Here is a 27,339-nt window from a genome sequence, read left to right as displayed (position 1 = left end):
CATTTGCTATGTGCCCGTCTTGTGGCACAGACCCTGTTATTATGGAATCCTTATATATGAGAAATAATGGTATGTCTATCACTTAACTCCTCCAGTACTCGGGGAAGGAGGTGCCATACTTCTTGCTAGGCTAGGCAGGCGACATTTAATGGAAAATCTATGATATGCCTGATCATGTCATGTGTCAAGGGGCTTTCCTGTGTAAATACTATAGGCCAGAAGGCTTTTAGTAGATCAGCCTATTATCTGATGTAATTGTCTCTTTAAGAGATCCCAGGTTGGATCATTATATTCCATTACTTTCATGTGTCTCCAGTTACATCTTATCTCTATTTCCATATATATTGTATCTTACACTGCAGAAGATTGCAGCATTTTGCCTTCTTCGTTACACAGTTGTTTCATTAAGATAATTAAACCCCTGAGTCTTGATTACACTTGTGGGATTTTTTTATTTTAATTTCCTTCCCGTCCTCTTGGGCACCTGCTCTTTTCTCAAACGCTAAACCTGGCGGCTGGTAAAAATAAAACCAGGGGGAATGCAAAAATCATATGTGCACGTTTGTACTTGGAATTGGGAGTAAATTACATTGAATTCCAGCTTTGGTGACAGGGGACTGCAATGGCAGAAGAAAAGAGGATGGCAGTGTAACGGGAAGCAACAGGTTCCCAATGTAAATTTTGTATGTGTAATTGGGTCAAAAACTGGCTCAGTGATAGGAAGCAGAGTGTGGTTATTAATGGAACACAATCTGATGAGGTCACAGTTAACAGTAGGGTGCCACAAGGGTCGGTATTGGGCCCTCGTCTGCTATATATGGTTAAGAATCATCTAGCTGTACAGGAATATAACTACTATAAAACTGCTCCCTAAGTACAAGAATATAACTACTATAATACTGCCCCCTATCTACAAGAATATAGCTACTATAATAATGCCCCTTTTGTACAAGAATATAACTACTATAATACTGCCCCCTATCTACAAGAATATAGCTACTATAATAATGCCCCTTTTGTACAAGAATATAACTACTATAATACTGCTCCATATGTACAAGAATATAACTACTATAATACTGCTCCCTATGTACAAGAATATAACTACTATAATACTGCCCCTATGTACAAGAATATAACTACTATAATACTGCCCTATGTACAAGAATATAACTACTATAATACTGCCCCTATGTACAAGAATATAACTACTGTAATACTGCCCCCTATGTACAAGAATATAACTACTATAATACTTCTCCCTATGTACAAGAATATAACTACTATAATACTGCTCCTATGTACAAGAATATAACTACTATAATACTGCCCCTATCTATAGAATATAACTACTATAATACTGCTCCTATGTACAAGAATTACAAGAGTATAACTACTATAATACTGCCCCTATATTCAAGAATATAACTACTCTAATACTGCCCCCTATGTACAAGAATATAACTACTATAATACTGCCCTCTATGTACAAGAATATAACTACTATAATACTCCTCCTATGTACAAGAATATAACTGCTATAATACTGCTCCTATGTACAAGAATATAACTACTATAATACTGCCCCTATGTACAAGAATATAACTACTATAATACTGCCCCCTATGTACAAGAATATAACTACTATAATACTCCTCCTATGTACAAGAATATAACTACTATAATACTCCTCCTATGTACAAGAATATAACTGCTATAATACTGTTCCTATGTACAAGAATATAACTACTATAATACTGCCCCTATGTACAGGAATATAACTAATATAATACTGCCCCTATGTACAAGAATATAACTACTATAATACTGCCCCTATGTACAGGAATATAACTACTATAATACTGCCCCTGTGTACAAGAATCTAACTACTATAATACTGCCCTGTTGTGAATTCTGTTTTTGGGCTCCCTCTGGTGGTTACAACTGGTACTGGGTGACTTTGGTGGGTTGCGGTCTCTGGTTTCCACCTGTCCATCTGAGGCTGGGTGTTTCCTATTTAACCTGGCTTTCCTGTCATTCCCTTGCCGGCTATCAATGTATCAGTGTGTCTCTGTTACCTTTGCTACCTGCTTCTGAAGCCTTCAAGACAAGCTAAGTCTGGATTTCCCTGTTTCATGTTTGCTTTCATGTTTTTAGTCCAGCTTGCAGATATGTAATTCTCTGCTGCTGGTTGCTCTAGTGGGCTGAAATTACCACTCATGTACCATGAGTTGGCACATGAGTTCAAGTAATTTCAGGATGGTATTTTGAAGGGTTTTAAGCTGACCGCGCAGTTCACCTTTTGTATCCTTTGCTATATAGCTTTAGCGGGCCTCATTTTTGCTGAATCTGTTTTCATAACTATGTTTGTGCCTTCCTCTCATTTCACCATCATTATATGTGGGGGGCTGCTATTTCTGTGGGAATATTTCTCTGGAGGCAAGAGAGGTCTTTGATTCTTCTGATAGGGGAAGCTAGATCTCCGGCTGGCGCGAGGCGTCTAGTGTCCCCCCAGGAACGCTCCCCGGCTACTGTTAGTTGTGTGTTGAGGTTCAGGATCGCGGTCAGCTCAGGTTCCATCACTCTAGAGCTCGTCCTGTTTTTGCCCATGTTCAGTTGCTAAATTCCCTGCCATTGGGAACATGACAGTAGAGGTCTTTGATTCTTCTGATAGGGGAAGCTAGATCTCCGGCTGGCGCGAGGCGTCTAGTGTCCCCCCAGGAACGCTCCCCGGCTACTGTTAGTTGTGTGTTGAGGTTCAGGATCGCGGTCAGCTCAGGTTCCATCACCCTGGAGCTCGTCCTGTTTTTGCCCATGTTCAGTTGCTAAATTCCCTGCCATTGGGAACATGACAGTATAGCCGGCCCACAAAGTGTTAATTGTTTGGGCTGAAGCAGGAGAAAAAGAAGTGTGAAGGGGAATTATTATTTTTTTTTTTCCCTCAGAGTTTTGCTTCCTAGCCCTTAATTGCTCTCTAGCTGCTTCTTACCTCCTCTTAACCCTTGAATGGCTCTGACCTTAGCTGTTTAATCATGGATGTCCAGAGTTTGGCTTCCAGCCTGAATAATCTCGCTGCTAAAGTTCAAAACATACAGGATTTCGTTGTTCACACTCCTATGTCTGAACCTAGAATTCCTATTCCAGAGTTTTTTTCTGGAGATAGATCTACCTTCCTGAATTTCAGGAACAATTGCAAATTGTTTCTTTCTTTGAAATCTCGCTCCTCTGGAGACCCTGCTCAACAGGTCAAGATTGTAATATCTTTCCTGCGGGGCGACCCTCAGAATTGGGCATTTGCATTGGCACCAGGGGATCCTGCATTGCTCAGTGTGGATGCGTTCTTTCTGGCACTGGGATTGCTCTATGAGGAACCTAACCTGGAGATTCAGGCTGAAAAGGCTTTATTAGCCCTCTCTCAGGGGCATGATGAAGCGGAGGTTTATTGTCAAAAATTTCGGAAATGGTCGGTGCTTACTCAGTGGAATGAGTGCGCCCTGGCTGCAAACTTCAGAGATGGTCTTTCTGAGGCCATTAAGGATATTATGGTGGGGTTCCCTGCGCCTACAGGTCTGAATGAGTCTATGACTATGGCCATTCAGATTGATCGGCGTTTACGGGAGCGCAAACCTGTGCACCAGTTGGCGGTGTCTTCTGAACAGGCACCTGAGACTATGCAATGTGATAGAATTCAGTCCAGAAGTGAACGGCAAAATTATAGGCGGAAAAATGGATTGTGTTTTTATTGTGGTGATTCAGCTCATGTTATATCAGCATGCTCTAAACGCACAAAAAAGGTTGATAAATCTTTTGCCATTAGTACTCTGCAGTCTAAGTTCATTTTGTCTGTAACTCTGATTTGTTCACTGTCATCCATTTCCATCGATGCCTATGTGGATTCAGGCGCTGCCCTGAGTCTTATGGATTGGTCATTTGCCAAACGCTGCGGTTTTAGTCTAGAGCCTCTGGAAGTTCCTCTTCCTTTGAAGGGAATTGACTCTACACCATTGGCTATGAATAAACCGCAGTACTGGACACAAGTGACCATGCGCATGACTCCCGTTCATCAGGAGGTGATTCGCTTCCTTGTACGGTATAATTTACATGATGTACTAGTGCTTGGTCTGCCATGGTTACAAACTCATAATCCAGTCCTGGATTGGAAAACAATGTCTGTGTTAAGCTGGGGATGTCAGGGGGTTCATGATGATGCACCTCTGATTTCAATCGCTTCATCTACTCCTTCTGAGGTCCCTGCATTTTTGTCTGACTATCAGGATGTTTTTGAGGAGCCTAAGCTTAATTCGCTCCCTCCTCATAGGGATTGTGACTGTGCTATAGAATTAATTCCTGGCAGTAAGTTCCCTAAGGGTCGTTTATTTAATCTGTCAGTGCCAGAGCATACTGCCATGCGGAATTATATTAAGGAGTCCTTGGAAAAGGGACATATTCGTCCATCTTCGTCCCCTCTGGGAGCAGGTTTTTTTTTCGTGGCTAAAAAAGATGGTTCCCTGAGGCCTTGTATAGATTATCGCCTTCTGAATAAGATTACAGTCAAATATCAATATCCATTGCCATTATTGACTGACTTGTTTGCTCGCAATAAGGGGGCTAGGTGGTTCACTAAGATAGATCTTCGCGGTGCGTATAATCTTGTGCGGATAAAGCAGGGTGATGAGTGGAAAACCGCATTTAATACGCCTGAGGGCCATTTTGAGTATTTGGTAATGCCTTTTGGACTTTCTAATGCTCCTTCAGTCTTTCAGTCCTTTTTGCACAATATTTTCCGTGAATATCTGGATAAGTTTATGATTGTGTACTTGGATGATATTTTGGTGTTTTCTGATGACTGGGAGTCTCATGTTCTACAGGTCAGGAAGGTGTTTCAAGTTCTGTGGGCCAATTCTCTGTTTGTGAAGGGCTCAAAATGTCTCTTCGGAGTCCAGAAGATTTATTTCTTGGGGTACATTTTTTCTCCTTCTACTATTGAGATGGATCCCGTCAAGGTTCAGGCTATTTGTGACTGGACACAGCCTACATCTGTTAAGAGTCTTCAGAAGTTCTTGGGTTTTGCTAATTTTTATCGTCGGTTCATTACTAATTTTTCCAGTGTTGTTAAACCTTTGACTGATTTGACTAAAAAGGGTGCTGATGTTGCTAATTGGTCTCCTACGGCTGTGGAGGCCTTTCAGGAACTTAAGCGCCGGTTTTCTTCTGCTCCTGTGTTATGTCAACCAGATGTTTCACGTCCTTTTCAGGTTGAGGTTGATGCTTCCGAGATTGGAGCGGGGGCGGTTTTGTCGCAGAGAAGTTCCGATGGCTCGGTGATGAAGCCATGTGCGTTCTTTTCTAGAAAATTATCGCCCGCCGAGCGCAATTATGATGTGGGTAATCGGGAGCTTTTGGCCATGAAGTGGGCATTTGAGGAGTGGCGTCATTGGCTTGAGGGTGCTAGACATCGTGTGGTGGTCTTGACTGATCACAAAAATTTGATTTACCTTGAGTCTGCCAGGCGTCTGAATCCTAGACAGGCCCGTTGGTCGTTGTTTTTTTCTCGTTTCAATTTTGTGGTTTCATACCTGCCAGGTTCAAAGAATGTGAAGGCAGATGCTCTTTCCAGGAGTTTTGTGCCTGACTCTCCTGGAGACTCTGGGCCTACTGGTATCCTTAGGGATGGGGTAATATTGTCCGCCGTCTCCCCAGACTTGCGACGTGCATTGCAGGAGTTTCAGGCGGATAAACCTGATCGTTGTCCACCAGAAAGACTGTTTGTTCCGGATGATTGGACCAGTAGAGTCATCTCCGAGGTCCATTCTTCTGTGTTGGCTGGTCATCCTGGAATATTTGGTACTAGAGACTTGGTGGCCAGGTCTTTTTGGTGGCCTTCTTTGTCAAGGGATGTGCGTACCTTTGTGCAGTCTTGTGAAGTGTGTGCTCGGGCTAAGCCTTGCTGTTCTCGGGCCAGTGGGTTGTTGTTGTCCTTGCCTATCCCGAAGAGGCCTTGGACGCACATTTCCATGGATTTTATTTCAGATCTCCCTGTCTCACAGAAAATGTCCGTTATCTGGGTTGTGTGTGACCGCTTTTCTAAGATGGTTCATTTGGTACCCTTACCTAAGTTGCCTTCCTCCTCTGAGTTGGTCCCTTTGTTTTTTCAGAACGTGGTTCTTTGCATGGGATTCCGGAGAATATCGTTTCTGACAGGGGATCCCAGTTTGTGTCTAGATTTTGGCGGACGTTTTCTGCTAAGATGGGCATTGATTTGTCTTTCTCGTCTGCATTCCATCCTCAGACGAATGGCCAGACGGAGCGAACTAATCAGACCTTGGAGACTTATTTAAGGTGTTTTGTTTCTGCTGATCAAGATGACTGGGTTGCCTTTTTGCCACTGGCCGAATTTGCCCTTAATAATCGGGCTAGTTCTGCTACTTTGGTTTCTCCTTTCTTTTGTAATTCGGGGTTTCATCCTCGTTTTTCCTCTGGTCAGGTGGAGCTTTCGGATTGTCCTGGAGTGGACGTGGTGGTGGACAGGCTACATCAGATTTGGAATCAGGTGGTGGACAATTTGAAGTTGTCTCAGGAGAAGGTTCAGCAGTTTGCTAATCGCCGTCGCCGCGTGGGTCCCCGACTTCTTGTTGGGGACTTGGTGTGGTTGTCTTCTCGTTTTGTCCCTATGAAGGTCTCTTCTCCTAAGTTCAAGCCTCGGTTCATCGGTCCTTATAAGATCTTGGAGATTCTTAACCCTGTGTCTTTTCGTTTGGATCTCCCAGCATCGTTTGCTATTCATAATGTGTTCCATCGGTCGTTATTGCGGAGGTATGAGGTGCCCGTTGTTCCTTCGGTTGAGCCTCCTGCTCCGGTGCTGGTGGAGGGAGAATTGGAGTATGTTGTTGAGAAGATCTTGGATTCTCGTGTTTCCAGACGTAGACTCCAGTATTTGGTTAAGTGGAAGGGTTATGGTCAGGAGGATAATTCCTGGGTGGTCGCTTCTGACGTTCATGCGACTGATTTGGTCCGCGCCTTCCATAGAGCTCATCCTGATTGCCCTGGGGGTTCTCGTGAGGGTTCGGTGACCCCTCCTCAAGGGGGGGGTACTGTTGTGAATTCTGTTTTTGGGCTCCCTCTGGTGGTTACAACTGGTACTGGGTGACTTTGGTGGGTTGCGGTCTCTGGTTTCCACCTGTCCATCTGAGGCTGGGTGTTTCCTATTTAACCTGGCTTTCCTGTCATTCCCTTGCCGGCTATCAATGTATCAGTGTGTCTCTGTTACCTTTGCTACCTGCTTCTGAAGCCTTCAAGACAAGCTAAGTCTGGATTTCCCTGTTTCATGTTTGCTTTCATGTTTTTAGTCCAGCTTGCAGATATGTAATTCTCTGCTGCTGGTTGCTCTAGTGGGCTGAAATTACCACTCATGTACCATGAGTTGGCACATGAGTTCAAGTAATTTCAGGATGGTATTTTGAAGGGTTTTAAGCTGACCGCGCAGTTCACCTTTTGTATCCTCTGCTATATAGCTTTAGCGGGCCTCATTTTTGCTGAATCTGTTTTCATAACTACGTTTGTGCCTTCCTCTCATTTCACCGTCATTATATGTGGGGGGCTGCTATTTCTGTGGGAATATTTCTCTGGAGGCAAGAGAGGTCTTTGATTCTTCTGATAGGGGAAGCTAGATCTCCGGCTGGCGCGAGGCGTCTAGTGTCCCCCCAGGAACGCTCCCCGGCTACTGTTAGTTGTGTGTTGAGGTTCAGGATCGCGGTCAGCTCAGGTTCCATCACCCTAGAGCTCGTCCTGTTTTTGCCCATGTTCAGTTGCTAAATTCCCTGCCATTGGGAACATGACAGTAGAGGTCTTTGATTCTTCTGATAGGGGAAGCTAGATCTCCGGCTGGCGTGAGGCGTCTAGTGTCCCCCCCAGGAACGCTCCCCGGCTACTGTTAGTTGTGTGTTGAGGTTCAGGATCGCGGTCAGCTCAGGTTCCATCACCCTAGAGCTCGTCCTGTTTTTGCCCATGTTCAGTTGCTAAATTCCCTGCCATTGGGAACATGACACTGCCCCTATGTACAAGAATAAAACTACTATATTACTGCCCCTATGTGCAAGAATATAACTGCTATAATACTGCTCCCTATGTAGAAGACTATAACTACTATAATACTGCCTCTATGTGCAAGAATATAAGTACTATAATACTGCCCCTATGTACAGGAATATAACTACTATAATACTGCCCCTATGTACAGGAATATTACTACTATAATACTGCCCCTATATACAAGAATATAACTACTATAATACTGCCTCCTATGTACAAGAATATAACTACTATAATACTGCCCTATATACAAGAATATAACTACTATAATACTGCCCCCTGTGTACAAGAATATAACTACTATAATACTGCCTCTATGTACAAAAATATAACTGCTATAATACTGCCCCTATGTACAAGAATATAACTACTATAATACTGCCCCTATATACAAGAATATAACTACTATAATACTGCTCATATGTACAAGAATATAACTACTATAATACTGCCCCTATGTGCAAGAATATAACTACTATAATACTGCTCCTATGTACAAGAATATAACTACTATAATACTGCCTCTATGTACAAGAATATAACTACTATAATACTGCCCCTATGTACAAGAATATAACTACTATAATACTGCTCCTATGTACAAGAATATAACTACTATAACACTGCTTCTATGTACAAGAATATAACTACTATAATACTGCTCCTATGTACAAGAATATAACTACTGTAATACTGATCCTATGTACAAGAATATAACTACTATAACACTGCTTCTATGTACAAGAATATAACTATTATAATTAGTGTTGAGCATTCCGATACCGCAAGTATCGGGTATCGGCCGATATTTGCTGTATCGGAATTCCAATACCGAGATCCGATACTTTTGTGGTATCGGGTATCGGTATCGAAACAACATTAATGTGTAAAATAAAGAATTAAAATAAAAAATATTGCTATACTCACCTCTCCGACGCAGCCTGGACCTCACCGAGGGAACCGGCAGCGTTGTTTGCTTAAAATGCGCGCTTTTCCTTCCTTCCGTGACGTCACGGCTTCTGATTGGTCGCGTGCCGCCCATGTGGCCGCGACGCGACCAATCACAGCAAGCCGTGACGTAATTTTCAGGTCCTTCTAGGCATTCAGTATTTTAAAATTACGTTCCGGCTTTGTGATTGGTCGCGTCGCGGTCACATGGGCGACACGACCAATCACAAGCCGTGACGTCACGGGAGGCAGGAGACGCGCGCATTTTAAAATGCGCGCGTGTCCAGCCTCCCGTGACGTCACGGCTTGTGATTGGTCGCGTCGCCCATGGTGACCGCGACGCAACCAATCACAGCAAGCCGTGACGTAATTTCAGGTCCTTCAGTATTTTAAAATTACGTTCCGGCTTTGTGATTGGTCGCGTCGCGGTCACATGGGCGACGCGACCAATCACAAGCCGTGACGTCACGGGAGGCAGGAGACGCGCGCATTTTAAAATGCGCGCGTGTCCAGCCTCCCGTGACGTCACGGCTTGTGATTGGTCGCATCGCCCATGTTGGCCGCGACGCAACCAATCACAGCAAGCCGTGACGTAATTTCAGGTCCTTCAGTATTTTAAAATTACGTTCCGGCTTTGTGATTGGTCGCGTCGCGGTCACATGGGCGACGCGACCAATCACAAGCCGTGACGTCACGGGAGGCTGGACACGCGCGCATTTTAAAATGCGCGCGTCTCCTGCCTCCCGTGACGTCACGGCTTCTGATTGGTCGCGTCGCCCATGTGACCGCGACGCGACCAATCACAAAGCCGGAACGTAATTTTAAAATACTGAATGCCTAGAAGGACCTGAAAATTACGTCACAGCTTGCTGTGATTGGTCGCGTCGCGGCCACATGGGCGGCACGCGACCAATCAGAAGCCGTGACGTCACGGAAGGAAGGAAAAGCGCGCATTTTAAGCAAACAACGCTGCCGGTTCCCTTGGAGAGGTGAGTATAGCAATATTTTTTATTTTAATTCTTTATTTTACACATTAATATGGATCCCAGGGCCTGAAGGAGAGTTTCCTCTCCTTCAGACCCTGGGAACCATCAGGGATACCGTCCGATACTTGAGTCCCATTGACTTGTATTGGTATCGGGTATCGGTATCGGATTAGATCCGATACTTTGCCGGTATCGGCCGATACTTTCCGATACCGATACTTTCAAGTATCGGACGGTATCGCTCAACACTAATTATAATACTGTCACGGGGAGACTAGGTGAGCGAGAGCTAATAACCCGGGCCCCTACAATTTCCCTCAGACTAGGGAAATCCTGACTGACCCTCTACCTGGAGTTTACACTGATGGTGTGCATGTCCAGGCCTCGAACCTCACCCTGTCTCCTGTTTCAACCCTAGGCTGAAACCTCCGCCCACCACCCAGTGAAGAGGTAATACACCAATACCCACAGTTAGCACAGACAAGGATAAAGGAAAATATACACCACGCCGCAGCCACTCAGGAATACACTATAAATGTGCAGGGCAAAATAAATACAAATATAGGAAGGGGTAAATAAGACTAAGGAAAATACACCACCAGCAACGAATCTCCAACCACCAGCTCTCCACTCCAGACCGAGATAACAACGCACAAGACAGAAGCTATAATCGGCGACGCCCAATGATCAGGAGAACTATTTAAAGGCAATGGTCATGGCCCAGCTTCCAATCCGAGGATTAGGTAAATTAGCCCCGGAACAGCTAGATAAAATCTAGCTAACGCCAATGAGCAAATAGTGGTAAAAAGCGGAATTACCGCTGTCTGTCGAACGACCTGGTCTGAACAGCGTCCGACATGACAGTATCCCGCCTTCTACGAGGGACCCCAGGGCCCTCACGGCTTATAGGACCCGGCTTGTCTGGATGGCGACGATGAAAAAACCTGACCAGCCGATCGGCATGAATATCCGAGGCTGGTACCCAGGACCTCTCAGGCCCATAACCACGCCAGTGTACCAAGTACTGTAAAGTGCGACGCACTACACGAGAGTCAACCACCTTGGAGACTTCAAACTCCAAATTACCATCCACCAAGACTGGAGGTGGCATAGGCGCCGCGTCCACAGAACCCACCACCTTCTTTAGAAGAGACCTGTGGAACACGTTGTGTATCTTATACACCGTAGGAAGCTCCAATCGGTACGCTACTGGGTTAATGACGGCGGTGACCCTAAATGGACCAATAAACCGTGGACCCAATTTAAGGGATGGTATTTTGAGTCTTATGTTTTTTGTGGATAACCACACCCAGTCATCCACACTCAGGTCCGGACCTGGCACACGCCTACTGTCAGCCACACGTTTGTACCTAGCACCCACACTCAACAGGCGCTGTTTAACTCTCCTCCAGACTGATGACAATTGTGTTCCTAACTGGTCCTCCTCCGGAACGCCGGAAGAGCCCCTCTGACTCAAGGTACAAAATTGAGGATGTAGCCCGTAAACACAAAAAAACGGAGACTCCCCAGACGACTCCTGGCGGTGATTATTGATGGCAAACTCAGCCAAAGGAAGAAAGGTAGACCACCCCTCCTGGTTATCAGAGACAAAGCAGCGTAGGTATTGTTCCAAATTTTTCCAATGTCACTGCAAAAAAGTAAAAAACTGAGCGGCACCGACCCTAAATCAACTGCAATAATGAACTCTATTCGGGGATATCAGATGTGCACCAGCCAGACACAATGTACTACATCCGCTGTCTGTCCTGAGCACAAATCGACCCGTAGAAGCGCAGGCATAGCGCGAAACGGCCGTTGTCCTCCCCTGCTCACACGAGCTTCGGCTCCCTCTCTCCCCCGGCCATGACTTTTATCTGGAGTTGTCGTTTTCAATAAAGAAGTAACTTTACCGAAGACTGGTGAGTGCCCTCATTTCTTACTTACAAGGAGCGCATTGTTCCAAATTTTGGTTCATACGCTCAGTCTGACCATTTGACTGAGGATGGAACGCCGAAGAATGAGACAACTTGATCCCCAGCCGTGAGCAAAATGCTTTCCAAAATTTTGCCACAAACTGAGACCCCCTATCAGACACGATGTCAGACGGAACCCCATGAAGTCTGACCACCTCCTGCACAAATACCTGAGCCAGAGTCTTAGCATTAGGCAACGAAGGCAAAGACACAAAGTGTGACATTTTAGAAAACCGATCAACAATCACCAAGATGACCGTGTTCCCAGCTGATGAGGGCAAATCAGTGATGAAATCCATGGAGATTTCCGTCCATGGCTTACTAGGTACCTCTAGAGGAAGTAGTGTGCCAACAGGACGGGAGCGGGGCGTCTTAGCCCTAGCGCACGTGGTACAAGCTGACACGTATGAGACCACGTCCTGTCGGATCTTGGGCCACCAAAACCGACGTGACACCAACTCCAAGGTACCTCTAACCCCTGGGTGGCCAGCCAGGACAGCATCATGATGCTCCGCCAAAACCTTTAAGCGGAGATGAAGCGGTACAAAAGATTTGTTGATGGGAAGCTCAGATGGTACCTCCTCCTGAGCCTCAGCAATCTCAGCCTCAACCTCGGTAGTGAGAGCTGAAACCACAACACCCTTTTGGAGGATGGGTACTGGATCCTCCCGAGGTTCTCCCCCTGGAAAACACCTGGACAGAGCATCCTCCTTAGTGTTTTTAGACCCCGGTCTGTAAGTGACAACAAAATTGAACCGCGTGAAAAACAGTGCCCAGCGAGCCTGCCTGGGAGACAGACGCATGGCTGACTCCAAATACAGCAGATTCTTATGATCGGTAATAACAGTAACCTGATGAACCGACCCCTCCAAGAAGTGTCGCCATTCCTCAAAGGCCAACTTAATTGCCAACAACTCCCTGTTGCCGATATCGTAGTTACGTTCGGCGGACGACAGTTTCTTGGAGAAATAGGCGCACGGACGCAAACCACTCAAAGATGAGCCTTGAGATAGTACCGCCCCCACACCAACCTCAGACGCATCGACTTCCACGACAAAAGGTTTTGATACGTCTGGCTGCACAAGAATGGGGGCTGAAACAAAACTGTTCTTAAGAAATTCAAATGCGCGCACAGCAGCCTCAGGCCAAACGGAGAAATTGGTACCCTTTTTAGTCATGTCAGTTAGCGGTTTAGCAATGATGGAAAAATCCTTGATAAATTTCCTATAGTAGTTAGAAAACCCAAGGAACCGCTGAAGTGCTTTCAGGTTATCAGGACGTTCCCAATGCAGCACCGCTTGCACCTTAGCGGCGTCCATTTTAAAACCAGAAGCAGACACAATATAACCCAAGAAAGGCAACTCTTGAACAGAAAATACACATTTCTCAAGTTTAGCATACAGCTTATTCTCTCTGAGAAGCTGTAACACCTGCCTGACATGATCTAAATGAGCATCACGGTCGCAAGAATATATGAGAATGTCATCTAGGTACACGATAACGAATTTCCCCAAAACATGCGAGAACACATCATTGATGAAATGTTGGAACACTGCAGGTGCGTTAGTCAACCCAAATGGCATCACCAAATTTTCAAAATGACCCTCAGGGGTATTAAAAGCCGTCTTCCACTCATCACCTTGACGGACTCTTATGAGGTTGTACGCCCCCCTGAGGTCAAGCTTGGTAAACCACTTAGCACCTGCCACCTGGTTGAACAAATCAGGTATCAGTGGCATCGGTATGGATCACGAACCGTAATCTGGTTCAACTCCCTGAAATCCAAACACGGGCGTAATCTGCCATCTTTCTTCTTCACGAAGAAGAACCCTGCTGCCACCGGTGAGGATGAAGGCCTGATGTGCCCTTTGCTCAAACTTTCAGCAATATAATCTTTTAACGCTTGTCTCTCCGGACCGGAGATGTTGAACATCCTTGCTTTAGGCAATTTGGCCCCTGGTTTAAACCTGATAGAACAGTCATAAGGACGATGTGGCGGCAACTCTGAACAACCCTTCTCAGAGAACACATCCACAAAATCCTGAAGTGACTCCGGAACGCTTGAAGTCACCGCAGCAACACATGTGGCCAGGCAATTCTCCTGGCAGAACTCGCTCCACTGAATTATGTCCTGAGTTTTCCAGTAAATTACTGGGTTGTGCATGGACAACCAAGGAAAACCCAAAACCACCTGAGCAGGAAGATTCCTGAGCACCTTACATGTAACCCGCTCGGAATGTAGAACCCCAATGTGGAGTTTCACCTCAGCCACAAATTCAGTTATCTCCCCCTGAGAGAGAGGAGCAGCATTGATGGTGACCACGCGGATAGGATGAGACAGTTTTTCAATCCTAAAACCTGCTGTGCGCGCAAACTCCTCATCAATGAGATTTGTGGCTGAACCACTATCCACAAAAACAGTAATTGGCAGCTCACTGCCAGCGATAAAAACCTTAGCAGGGAGCATGCATTGAGAAACCACCATGGAGGATATACATAAGCTCAGATTGGTCTCCTCCACACCCTCTGAGCTTAGAAGTTTTCCGCCGTTGCGTTTTTCTTAGACAGCAGAGGACAGATGTTAATAAAATGACCAGTTTTACCACAGTAAAAACAGGCTCCCTGCTTCCTGAGCTCAGGGGCTTGATGCTTCACATGTGACACCCCTGCGATTTGCATAGGCTCCGTGGGCTCACCTGCAGCAACCTCACGTGAACCTAAACCCTCTCCCATAAGCGGTGTCTCATGCTCCCCCTGACGCAAACGGCGATTAATGCGGACAACCAGACTCATAGCGGAATCTACAGAAACAGGAGTCTCGTACATCAGAAGGGCTTTTTTAACCCTTCCAGAAACCCCATGAATAAAATGACTCCGCAATGCTGGATCATTCCATTGTGTATCGATCTCCCAGTGATGAAATTCAGAACAGTAATCCTCTGCAACTCGCTCCCCCTGGCGAATAGTGCTTATCTTAGATTCTGCTAGAGCCATTCTGTCAGGTTCATCGTAGATTTTTCCAAGAGAGGAAAAAAAACTCTCCACAGAGTCAAATGCAGCAGAATCGGATGGCAAAGAAAACGCCCATGCTTGGGGATCCCTGCTTTACAATCACAACACCAGGCCCACACGCTGAGCCTCATTACCCGAGGAGATCGGGCGCATACGGAAATATAGTTTGCAAGCTTCACGAAAAGAAACAAATTTACTGCGTGCCCCAGCAAATTTTTCAGGCAAAGGGAATTTAGGCTCAGCAACTCTTCCTGTCGCTCCAGCTTGCACATTAGATACTGCTAGTCCCTGTTGCTGAACTGCCCCCCTCAACTCAGTGACCTGTAGGGACAGCGCCTCCAACTGGCGGGTTATGGAAGTCATGGGATCCATGACAATAGAAAAAAAGAACCCCCTTTTTTTTTTTTTGTTGGGCCGATTATAATGTCACGGGGAGACTAGGCGAGCGAGAGCTAACAACCCGGGCCCCTGCAATTTCCCTCAGACTAGGGAAATCCTGACTGACCCTCTACCTGGAGTTTACACTGATGGTGTGCATGTCCAGGCCTCGAACCTCACCCTGTCTCCTGTTTCAACCCTAGGCTGAAACCTCCGCCCACCACCCAGTGAAGAGGTAATACACCAATACCCACAGTTAGCACAGACAAGGATAAAGGGAAATATACACCACGCCACAGTCACTCAGGAATACACTATAAATGTGCAGGGCAAAATAAATACAAATATAGGAAGGGGTAAATAAGACTAAGGAAAATACACCACCAGCAACGAATCTCCAACAACCAGCTCTCCACTCCGGACCGAGATAACAACGCCCAAGACAGAAGCTATAATCGGCGACGCCCAATGATCAGGAGAACTATTTAAAGGCAAAGGGCATGGTCCAGCTTCCAATCCGAGGATCAGGTAAATTAACCCCGGAACAGCTAGATAAAATCTAGCTGACGCCAATGAGCAAATAGTGGTCAAAAGCGGAATTACCGCTGTCTGTCGAACGACCTGGTCTGAACAGCGTCCGACATGACAAATACTGCCCCCTATGTACAAGAATATAACTACTATAATACTGCCCCCTATGTCCAAGAATATAACTATTATAATACTGCTCCTATGTACAAGAATATAACGACTATAATACTGCTCCTATGTACAAGAATATAACTACTATAATACTGCTCCTATGTACAAGAATATAACTACTATAATACTGCCCCTATGTACAAGAATATAACTACTATAATACTGCCCCTATGTACAAGAATATAACTACTATAATACTGCTCGTATGTACAAGAATATAACTACTATAATACTGCTCCTATGTACAAGAATATAACTACTATAATACTGCTCCTATGTACCAGAATATAACTACTATAATACTGCTCCTATGTACAAGAATATAACTACTATAATACTGCTCCTATGTACAAGAATATAACTACTATAATACTGCTCCTATGTACAAGAATATAACTACTATAATACTGCTCCTATGTACAAGAATATAACTACTATAATACTGCCCCCTATGTACAAGAATATAACTACTATAATACTGCCCCTATGTACAAGAATATAACTACTATAATACTGCCCCTATGTACAAGAATATAACTACTATAATACTGCCCCCTATGTACAAGAATATAACTACTATAATACTGCTCCTATGTACAAGAATATAACTACTATAATACTGCCCCTATGTACAAGAATATAACTACTATAATACTGCCCCTATGTACAAGAATATAACTGCTATAATACTGCCCCCCTATGTACAAGAATATAACTACTATAATACTGCTCCTACCACAAGAGTCAGTATTGGGCCCTCGTCCATTAGATATGTTTAAGAATCATGTAGTTGAGGACATACAGAGTAGAATTTCAATCTTTTGCATGTGGTATTAAATATTGCAAGGTAATCTACACAGTAGAGAATAAACTAATATTGCAGATGGATTTGTAGAAGCTGGAGGCTTGGACAAAGAGAAATGGTAATGTTGATAAATGTAATGTAGTTGGGTCACCAACGTTTTTGTATATGTGATACTGATGTCTTCCTATGGTTCAATGTGACAGGATACTATGATTCAGTAGAGTTTAAAGGAAACTTATCTTCACATATTAGGCCTCAAAAAGTCACCATACCACTAGACCAGAAAGTCATAGGTTTCTAAAGATGAGCCCGTATAAAAGGAAGTCATAATATATTGCTGTACATGAGCCAAATGTTGCCAGAGCTGGTAATGATATATCCTGCTCCGTGGGATATCAGTCAAACCTGGGCCGGTGTCAGGTGACTGGGACCGCCCACATGACTCTTCATCCAGAAATTAATATATAGTGTAATCTATTTTATAAATATTATTGAGGGGTATCTTTAAACACCTTTGGTATAACAGTTTAGTGCTGGTTTCAAGGCCTAACATGTGGTGACAGGTTCTTTAAAGGCTCCTTTTAAAGTAGATTTCTGTCCCCAAATACCCATTTTTCAAGTACCCCAAGAGAACATTTTAGTAAATAGGGGGTTCACTGAGTGTCTCTTGCACTGGAGGACTCGAGATATCCGTGCATTGTATGGACATCCAACCAAGCTGTGTAATACTCAAATTCTCCACTGGTGGCACTGTAGGGAATCGCTGCTGCTAGAGATCAGCCCTGATACACAAGAAAGGAATTGTCCAAAGTGAAGAAGCCCTTTAATTAAGTCACCAAGTTCTCTGGCACAAAGCGACGGGGTCTTATAGGTTAAATAAGCTTTTGGAATAGTAAGATCTATCTGAAGGATCACATCTCCCAGGCTTCTCTCCAACTCTGCTATCCATCAATAGTAATGGACAGAAGAGCATTAACAATCTATGTGCACTTTTGTGCAGATGAAAGGCTCTTAACATGGTTATTGACCCTGTAGAACCTCCGGAGCCCATCAGCAAGACTGTAACACCCCATTATATCGAGCTTCTTGATGCAACTCAAAGACCCTGCAGTATATTGTGCTCAACTCATTTACCGCCCTGGTGCCATGTACAAAGAGCAGAGACTGCTGCTGTAGAATCTCAGATAGCGCCATGGACATCGTCTGGCTGTATTCTTGTCCACTTCCTGCAGATAAATAAAACTGTTCTCTGTATGTTCCATCAGCTGATTGTGCAGAGAATCCAAGAGCAGCCAGACTGTGACAAGAGTACCACTGCCTAGGCGCCCATTTATATATTCATTATATTAGGAGGTGCCGAGTAACGGCTTCTATCCTACATTACTTTTTGGTCTACTTTTAAAAGGCAATTCAACTTAAATGGTAAAGGGATAAAATGTACAAGAATATAACTATTATAATACTGCTCCTATGTACAAGAATATAACTACTATAATACTGCCCCCTATGTACAAGAATATAACTACTATAATACTGTCCCTATGTACAAGAATATAACTACTATAATACTGTCCCTATGTACAAGAATATAACTACTATAATACTGCTCCTATGTATAAGAATATAACTACTATAATACTGCCCCTATGTACAAGAATATAACTACTATAATACTGCCCCTATGTACAAGAATATAACTACTATAATACTGCTATGTACAAGAATATAACTACTATAATACTGCCCCTATGTACAAGAATATAACTACTATAATACTGTCCCCTATGTACAAGAATATAACTACTATAATACTGCCCCCTATGTACAGGAATATAACTACTATAATACTGTCCCTATGTACAAGAATATAACTACTATAATACTGCCCCCTATGTACAAGAATATAACTACTATAATACTGCTCCTATGTACAAGAATATAACTACTATAATACTGCCCCTATGTACAAGAATATAACTACTATAATACTGCTCCTATGTACAAGAATATAACTACTATAATACTGCCCCTATGTACAAGAATATAACTACTATAATACTGCTCCTATGTACAAGAATATAACTACTATAATACTGCCCCTATGTACAAGAATATAACTACTATAATACTGCCCCTATGTACAAGAATATAACTACTATAATACTGCTATGTACAAGAATATAACTACTATAATACTGCCCCTATGTACAAGAATATAACTACTATAATACTGTCCCCTATGTACAAGAATATAACTACTATAATACTGCCCCCTATGTACAGGAATATAACTACTATAATACTGTCCCTATGTACAAGAATATAACTACTATAATACTGCCCCCTATGTACAAGAATATAACTACTATAATACTGCTCCTATGTACAAGAATATAACTACTATAATACTGCCCCTATGTACAAGAATATAACTACTATAATACTGCTCCTATGTACAAGAATATAACTACTATAATACTGCCCCTATGTACAAGAATATAACTACTATAATACTGCTCCTATGTACAAGAATATAACTACTATAATACTGCCCCTATGTACAAGAATGTAACTACTATAATACTGCTCCTATGTACAAGAATATAACTACTATAATACTGTCCCTATGTACAAGAATATAACTACTATAATACTGCCACCTATGTACGAGAATATAACTACTATAATACTGCCCCTATGTAAAAGAATATAACTACTATAATACTGCTCTTATGTACAAGAATATAACTACTATAATACTGTCCCCTATGTACAGGAATATAACTACTATAATACTGCTCCTATGTACAAGAATATAACTACTATAATATTGCTCCTATGTACAAGAATATAACTACTATAATACTGCCCCCTATGTACAAGAATATAGCTACTATAATACTGCTCCTTTGTACAAGAATATAACTACTATAATACTGCCCCTATGTACAAGAATATAACTGCTATAATACTGCCCCATGTACAAGAATATAACTACTATATTACTGCTCCTATGTACAAGAATATAACTACTATAATACTGCTCCTATGTACAAGAATATAACTACTATAATACTGCTCTTATGTACAAGAATATAACTACTATAATACTGCCCCCTATGTACAGGAATATAACTACTATAATACAGCTCCTATGTACAAGAATATAACTACTATAATACTGCCCCCTATGTACAGGAATATAACTACTATAATACTGCTCCTATGTACAAGAATATAACTACTATAATACTGCTCCTATGTACAAGAATATAACTACTATAATACTGTCCCCATGTACAAGAATATAACTACTATAATACTGCCCCCTATGTACAGGAATATAACTACTATAATACAGCTCCTATGTACAAGAATATAACTACTATAATACTGCCCCCTATGTACAGGAATATAACTACTATAATACTGCCCCTATGTACAAGAATATAACTACTATAATACTGCTCCTATGTACAAGAATATAACTACTATAATACTGCTCCTATGTACAAGAATATAACTACTATAATACTGCTCCTATGTACAAGAATATAACTACTATAATACTGCCCCTATGTACAAGAATATAACTACTATAATACTGCCCCTATGTACAAGAATATAACTACTATAATACTGCCCCTATGTACAGGAATATAACTACTATAAAACCACCTATTTTCCTCAGTGACTCCTGTCTGGGATTGTGTTTATGTCTTAGAAGTATCAGGAGACATTTTCTTCTGAGTTTGTACAGTGACTTGTTTGTGCTTCCTTGCAGGTAATGATGTGGTGGAGTGGCTCATACAGAAGTTGTCCATCAGCGATGAAGGTGAGTGATTGACTCTCGTAGAACACGTGTATATTTGAAAGCTCTTATCAGAGCTACAGCTGCTAAAACAAGTCTGTGCTGCATGAGAGAGTAGTCTGCTGTACAGCAGATACAACTTCCTGTGACCACATGTGCTGAAATGGTTGTCATTAAGGCAAGAAATTAAGTAGGAGGTAGGAAGCCAGAACTAATACTGTAGAATTAATTCACTAGGGGGCGCTGTAAGAAGAGATTGTGAAACAGAAGAGCCTCAATGACTCCATATTGTCCCCGAGGATAGAAGCAGCGGTACTTCACATCTTCTTATACCGTCATCATATTTTGGGCCTTGCTTCACTCGTGTAGTTGATTTTTACATGAAGCAAACCTTCATTAGTGCCAGAATGTCTTATATAACGTCTCGTTAGGTAAGAGAACAGAGACTTTCCCTGAGCTGCTGCATCTCCCTCCCCTCCCGCCTCCCATCCCCCCTCTCAGTGTATTCAGTCTCAATGTAATATCTTATCATCTGCCGGTACCTATGAAGAACGTCTTACAGACATTCGTGCATTTCTGACGGACTCCTCGTCAATGGATTTTTTTTTAATCTCATTTAATTAGTGTTTTTTTGAATAGACCGATGGAATCCTCGCGGTTTTCGATGTAATTTTTTTTTAGGCTTTTTAAATTTGCAATATAAAAATGTTTCTTTTATATTTTGTAGATTCCTTTTTTTCCATTTTTTTTCCTTTTGGACAAAAAAAAGCTGAAACAAGACGGAGTTGTTTTTTTTTCAGTATATTTTTTAGGTTTGTCATAATGTAATGGATTAAAGAAGAAAACTAGAAATTAAAGGGGTCATCAGAAAAAAAAATGAAGGCAGGGATGGTGTTAAAAAGACCCCCCAAAAAAACAGAGGAATACTCACCTACTAGCTGTGTAATCTTTGGAAGAGATGCCTGCTCTTTTCGGAAACCACAAGACCACAGAATCTTGTGATTGGCTGCAGCGGTCAGGTGACGAAAAGAGTGCGCTCTTCTAGTCATTTAACCTCTGCAGCCAGTCACAGGCTGCAGCGGTCCTGTGTCTTCTGAACCGGGACCTCCGGATTGTTTTACACTAGATCCATGGGGGTGCCGTATTATTATTATTACGGTATTTATTTATATATGTGTTTATGCCTTCATTTTTTTTATTTTAAGAGAATCCATGCTTTATAAATAAATAAATATATATACAGTGTATATATATATATATATATATATATATATATATATATATATATATATACTATTGTGCCGTACGTACAACCCCTTTAAAAAATAATATAATAATATACAATGTATCTAGTAACTAGTGAAATATTTGGAACGGCCCCGTGTGTCTTCCCCACTGACTAGAGCGACGGTGACATAATGTAGAGTATAAGCCATTTCTGGTCCTAAAACAAGTCTGTGTAGCATGGAAAGGCAGTCTACTGTATAGCAGAGACCATTTGACGAAGAGTGATTATAAATGACACAGTGAAGTTTTAGTTACTTTTCAGGGCCAGGATGGGGGAGTTGTTTTAAAGTCTGTCAGCTATACAGGAGACTGCCTTTCCATGCTACACAGACTTGTTTATGCGTTCATTTAATACAATGTAGCTGGTTGCGTTCACACTGTTTCTTGAAGCAAAATGGCCCCATCCCTGAGTGTCCATGAATAGAGCGACCGTCCCAATAGACGTGCGCAGGTGCTATAATAATAATTCCCCAGGTCTGGAAGTGGCAGTAATAGCAGTTACAGCAGTTCCACAATTTCCGGACCTCTGGGACCACCCACTCCCCCAACATCATCTTTTTTTTTTTTTTTCTGGTCGCTTTTTTTTTATTTTTCCACTTTATCTACACCCTCTGGAAATTTCTTTAATCTTCGAACGTATAAAAAGGCCTAAAAATTAATTAGCAGAGATCTGTGTAACGCGATACACTGCGGCTTTACATCCCGTTCCTCACGCCGCTCGGGGTCGGAAGCGGAAAATTAGATAAATAAACAGAATATCGTTAACGTCCAATATACGGGACTTACGGGAACGCTAATGCCCATTTTATTTAACGTTTCCTCCGAGAAAGGACATTGAAGCAAAATCAGATTGGATTTAACGAGGCAGGAAAAGAATCTGCCCTAATTAAAGGGGTTTTTCCCATTAAATCCATTTATGAGATATTATATATATAAATCCATTCCCGATGGCGGTCTGACCTCTGGTGGTGGTCTGACCTCTGGATCCCCCTCTGATCAGTACATTTTGCAGGTGTCATGCTTCTTTGACCCATATTGCCCACACTCAACTCCAGTCGTTACACTCAAGGGGTTAACCTCATGACAAGTATGGTAGACAAAAGTCCACAAGGCCTTTTATCTTAGTGGTTAGTGGATGTCTCAGATTGTCACCTACCCCCTCACCGCCCTTGCACGCTGGACTCAGCAAAGCGAGAGGGGAGCAAATGGCCACCACACTTCTGGTCTCAAATTTAGCCCATTGTCTGATGACTTTCTCTCTTGACACCTGCCATTGGTGGGAATTGGGATACTCACTGCACAGTGGACGGACAGCCGCTTCCACCAGGGACTGGTTGATGTTCATCTAATCATAATGTATATGGGTGCCTTAAGGGTCACAGAAAGAAGGATGGAAAGGGAAACAGATATCTATCCTGGATGAATAAATTAGGTACCATAATGGGGTATACGTTTGCCCCACGCACTGCACATCTCATTCAAGGATTAGAATGTAGAAATGTATCTTTTCTTATACATAAAATTGTCACGTTGGAGCTTTTGGCAGGAGGATAAGAGTGTTTGTGATGGCGCAGGTTCGGACTCACTCAGCATCTGTCTCCGCTTTTTGTGTGGGAAAACAAAACGCTTGGCATCAGCGAGGAGAGATACTAATGTCTGTTCCATTACAGATTAGGGAGTCTTGCATCATCGGGGGCTTTTTAATTATGCATGAAATGAGTGAGGGCGAGAGAGACGACGTTAATGTGCTGCAATGAAGACAGGGAATCGCGTACAGGATTTATCTGAATTTTTTGATGCTTTTTTAAATTCTTAATTAATGTTTTTTTTTTCTGAATTGTTAACAAAAATCTTTCTCTGTTATCTCTGTTCTTAAATATTCTGTATAATAAATAATTGCAGAATAATTGGAAGGGGAGGGAGGGTTTAATTAAGCTAGTGGTTGGAGGAAGGGGTCTGACCCAAATCCTACAGTGTGATAGGACTTGGCAGGTGCTAGATTATCACATATTCTGCATTATGGCCAATTCACGTGTCTGTAAGAGGATTGAAAAACTCTCCTGTTCCCCTTATGTTACTGCTTGAAAACCTTGGTTTGGGTGAAAAATTAATTACAGTGGGTGCAGGGATTCAAGTTGCACCAGGGGCCTGGAGCCTAAGGGACCCCAAAGGTCATATTGGCCCGTAAGTGAAAATTTAAAAAATTAAAGACCAGGGATAGTTGGGGGCCCTGTTGTAGATGTTTGGATTAGGGTCCACAACTTAGGTCACTGGACCTAATGGGAATAAAAGGTTAAAGTACTGTGTCCATCTTATACGTTGAGCCACAGCATAGTGAGCAAGAGAGAGCTGCAGCGGTGAGCATCATAGGCTCTTTATTTCCTTGTAGTTCCTCGTGGGTGTGGCCCAATTACACCCTCAAACATTTTGATGTCGTTGGATACGCCCACTCCAGAGCCATCCAATCCAGTGCGGCCTATGAGTTATGTTTTACACCAATTTTTACCATTCTTTTCTGGGAATGACGATGAGTTTCTAAACTGTTACTCCAAAATTTTCTATTTTTTTGTAGAATCGCTACATCTTGGAAATTTTCTTGTCAAGTACGGTTACATCTATCCTTTGAAGGACCCCAGGAATCTTGTTCTCAGAGCAGATGATTCCCCGTACAGATTTCAGGTAAATCGCAGATGACCATTGGTATTGAACCATATGTTGGTTGTCCTATAGGACAAGCTTCTAGTGGTTGATCATAGGCTGTGCTACTCCTCACAAGCTATGGTATATGCAATCGCTATCCAGAAAATTATACAAATCAAATTGAACAATACTGCAACTAGTGGTCATACATGGTAGTGCAGGTTAAATCGTTGTCTTCAAGTGTAAAATTGAAGAGCTGTTTTTTTCTAATGATGTAATTAAGCAAGTCTGATTAAAAACAGTAAATTAGATAATTGTTAAAAGTCCAATTAAAAGTCACCATGACACAGTGCTACACTGTGGATTCCTAATTAATAATTAATTTGTGTGAAACTGGGCGAGGAGCAACTGAGTCTGATCTGTAAAGCTGAGGACCCAGAACCCCAGTAGAGAGCAGTTAGAGACTAATGGCTGACTTTAGTGACAGTGTCCGGGCCCATCCTTCATTGTGGATCGGTATTGATTATCCCTCCTGCTTTCGTTTCCTGAGCATCCTCCAATTCAAAGATCAACGTGTTTGCTACCTCTAGGCTTCACTCTCATCAGATTTTCCCAGGAAGATTGAAAAATAATTGGAGTCTAATGCCCCGGAGTATTGTAGAGGCTGCAAATAGCTCATATTAGAATAGATTCAGCCACGCAATGAAACAATCCCAGCAGGGAAGAAAGGTCTAACTATAGAAGCGGGAAACTTTACTGACACAATCACTCGGGGTTAGTGATTCATATTCTAGAGAGGATTCAATCTATTTTATCAGATCGTCTTCTGCCACATGTTCAGTGAAGACTGATAGCTGCAAAGTCAGAGCAATAACGATCAATTATATAGGAGCAGTATTATAGTAGTTATATTCTTGTACATAGGAGCAGTATTATAGTAGTTATATTCCTGTACATAGGGGCAGTATTATAGTAGTTATATTCTTGTACATAGGGGCAATATTATAGTAGTTATATTATTGTACATAGGGGCAGTATTATAGTAGTTATATTCTTGTACATAGGGGCAGTATTATAGTAGTTATATTCTTGTACATAGGGGCAGTATTATAGTAGTTATATTCTTGTACATAGGGGCAATATTATAGTAGTTATATTATTGTACATAGGAGCAGTATTATAGTAGTTATATTCTTGTACATAGGAGCAGTATTATAGTAGTTATATTCCTGTACATAGGGGCAGTATTATAGTAGTTATATTCCTGTACATAGGGGCAGTATTATAGTAGTTATATTCTTGTACATAGGGGCAGTATTATAGTAGTTATATTCTTGTACATAGGGGGCAATATTATAGTAGTTATATTATTGTACATAGGGGCAGTATTATAGTAGTTATATTCTTGTACATAGGGGCAGTATTATAGTAGTTATATTCTTGTACATAGGAGCAGTATTATAGTAGTTATATTCTTGTACATAGGGGCAGTATTATAGTAGTTATATTCCTGTACATAGGGGCAGTATTATAGTAGTTATATTCTTGTACATAGGGGCAGTATTATAGTAGTTATATTATTGTACATAGGGGCAGTATTATAGTAGTTATATTCTTGTACATAGGGGCAGTATTATAGTAGTTATATTCTTGTACATAGGGGCAGTATTATAGTAGTTATATTCCTGTACATAGGGGAAGTATTATAGTAGTTATATTCTTGTACATAGGGGGCAGTATTATAGTAGTTATATTCTTGTACATAGGAGCAGTATTATAGTAGTTATATTCTTGTACATAGGGAGCAGTATTATAGTAGTTATATTCCTGTACATAGGGGCAGTATTATAGTAGTTATATTCTTGTACATAGGGGCAGTATTATAGTAGTTATATTCTTGTACATAGGAGCAGTATTATAGTAGTTATATTCTTGTAAATAGGGGGCAGTATTATAGTAGTTATATTCTTGTATATAGGAGCAGTATTATAGTAGTTATATTCTTGTACATAAGGGCAGTATTATAGTAGTTATATTCTTGTACATAGGAGCAGTATTATAGTAGTTATATTCTTGTACATAGGGGGCAGTATTATAGTAGTTATATTCTTGTACATAGGAGCAGTATTATAGTAGTTATATTCTTGTACATAGGGGGCAGTATTATAGTAGTTATATTCTTGTATATAGGAGCAGTATTATAGTAGTTATATTCTTGTACATAAGGGCAGTATTATAGTAGTTATATTCTTGTACATGGGGCAGTATTATAGTAGTTATATTCTTGTACATAGGGGAGAGTATTATAGTAGTTATATTCTTGTACATAGGGGCAGTATTATAGTAGTTATATTCTTGTACATAGGGGCAGTATTATAGTAGTTATATTCTTGTACATGGGGCAGTATTATAGTAGTTATATTCTTGTATATAGGAGCAGTATTATAGTAGTTATATTCTTGTACATAGGGGGCAGTATTATAGTAGTTATATTCTTGTACATGGGGCAGTATTATAGTAGTTATATTCTTGTACATAGGGGCAATATTATAGTAGTTATATTCTTGTACATAGGGGCAGTATTATAGTAGTTATATTCTTGTACATAGGGGCAGTATTATAGTAGTTATATTCTTGTACATAGGGGCAGTATTATAGTAGTTATAGTCTTGTACATAGGGGCAGTATTATAGTAGTTATATTCTTGTA

The 27,339-nt window shown here is 41.8% G+C and overlaps 1 protein-coding gene across 2 annotated transcripts in view; it reads left to right on the top strand.

The window, feature by feature from the left end:
• RGS11 (regulator of G protein signaling 11) overlaps positions 1 to 27,339 on the top strand; it is a 104,557-nt gene that overhangs the window by 27,406 nt on the left and 49,812 nt on the right. For both annotated transcript variants that reach the window (XM_077274281.1, XM_077274280.1), the window contains exons 3-4: positions 20,677 to 20,727; positions 24,563 to 24,669. In XM_077274281.1, the coding sequence (XP_077130396.1) occupies positions 20,677 to 20,727; positions 24,563 to 24,669 (158 nt within the window). The remainder of the gene's footprint in view (positions 1 to 20,676; positions 20,728 to 24,562; positions 24,670 to 27,339) is intronic.

Source organism: Ranitomeya variabilis, chromosome 7, assembly GCF_051348905.1.
Source record: "Ranitomeya variabilis isolate aRanVar5 chromosome 7, aRanVar5.hap1, whole genome shotgun sequence".
In the NCBI taxonomy this organism is placed as follows: domain Eukaryota; kingdom Metazoa; phylum Chordata; class Amphibia; order Anura; family Dendrobatidae; genus Ranitomeya; species Ranitomeya variabilis.
This window is presented reverse-complemented; position numbering and strand designations above follow the sequence as displayed.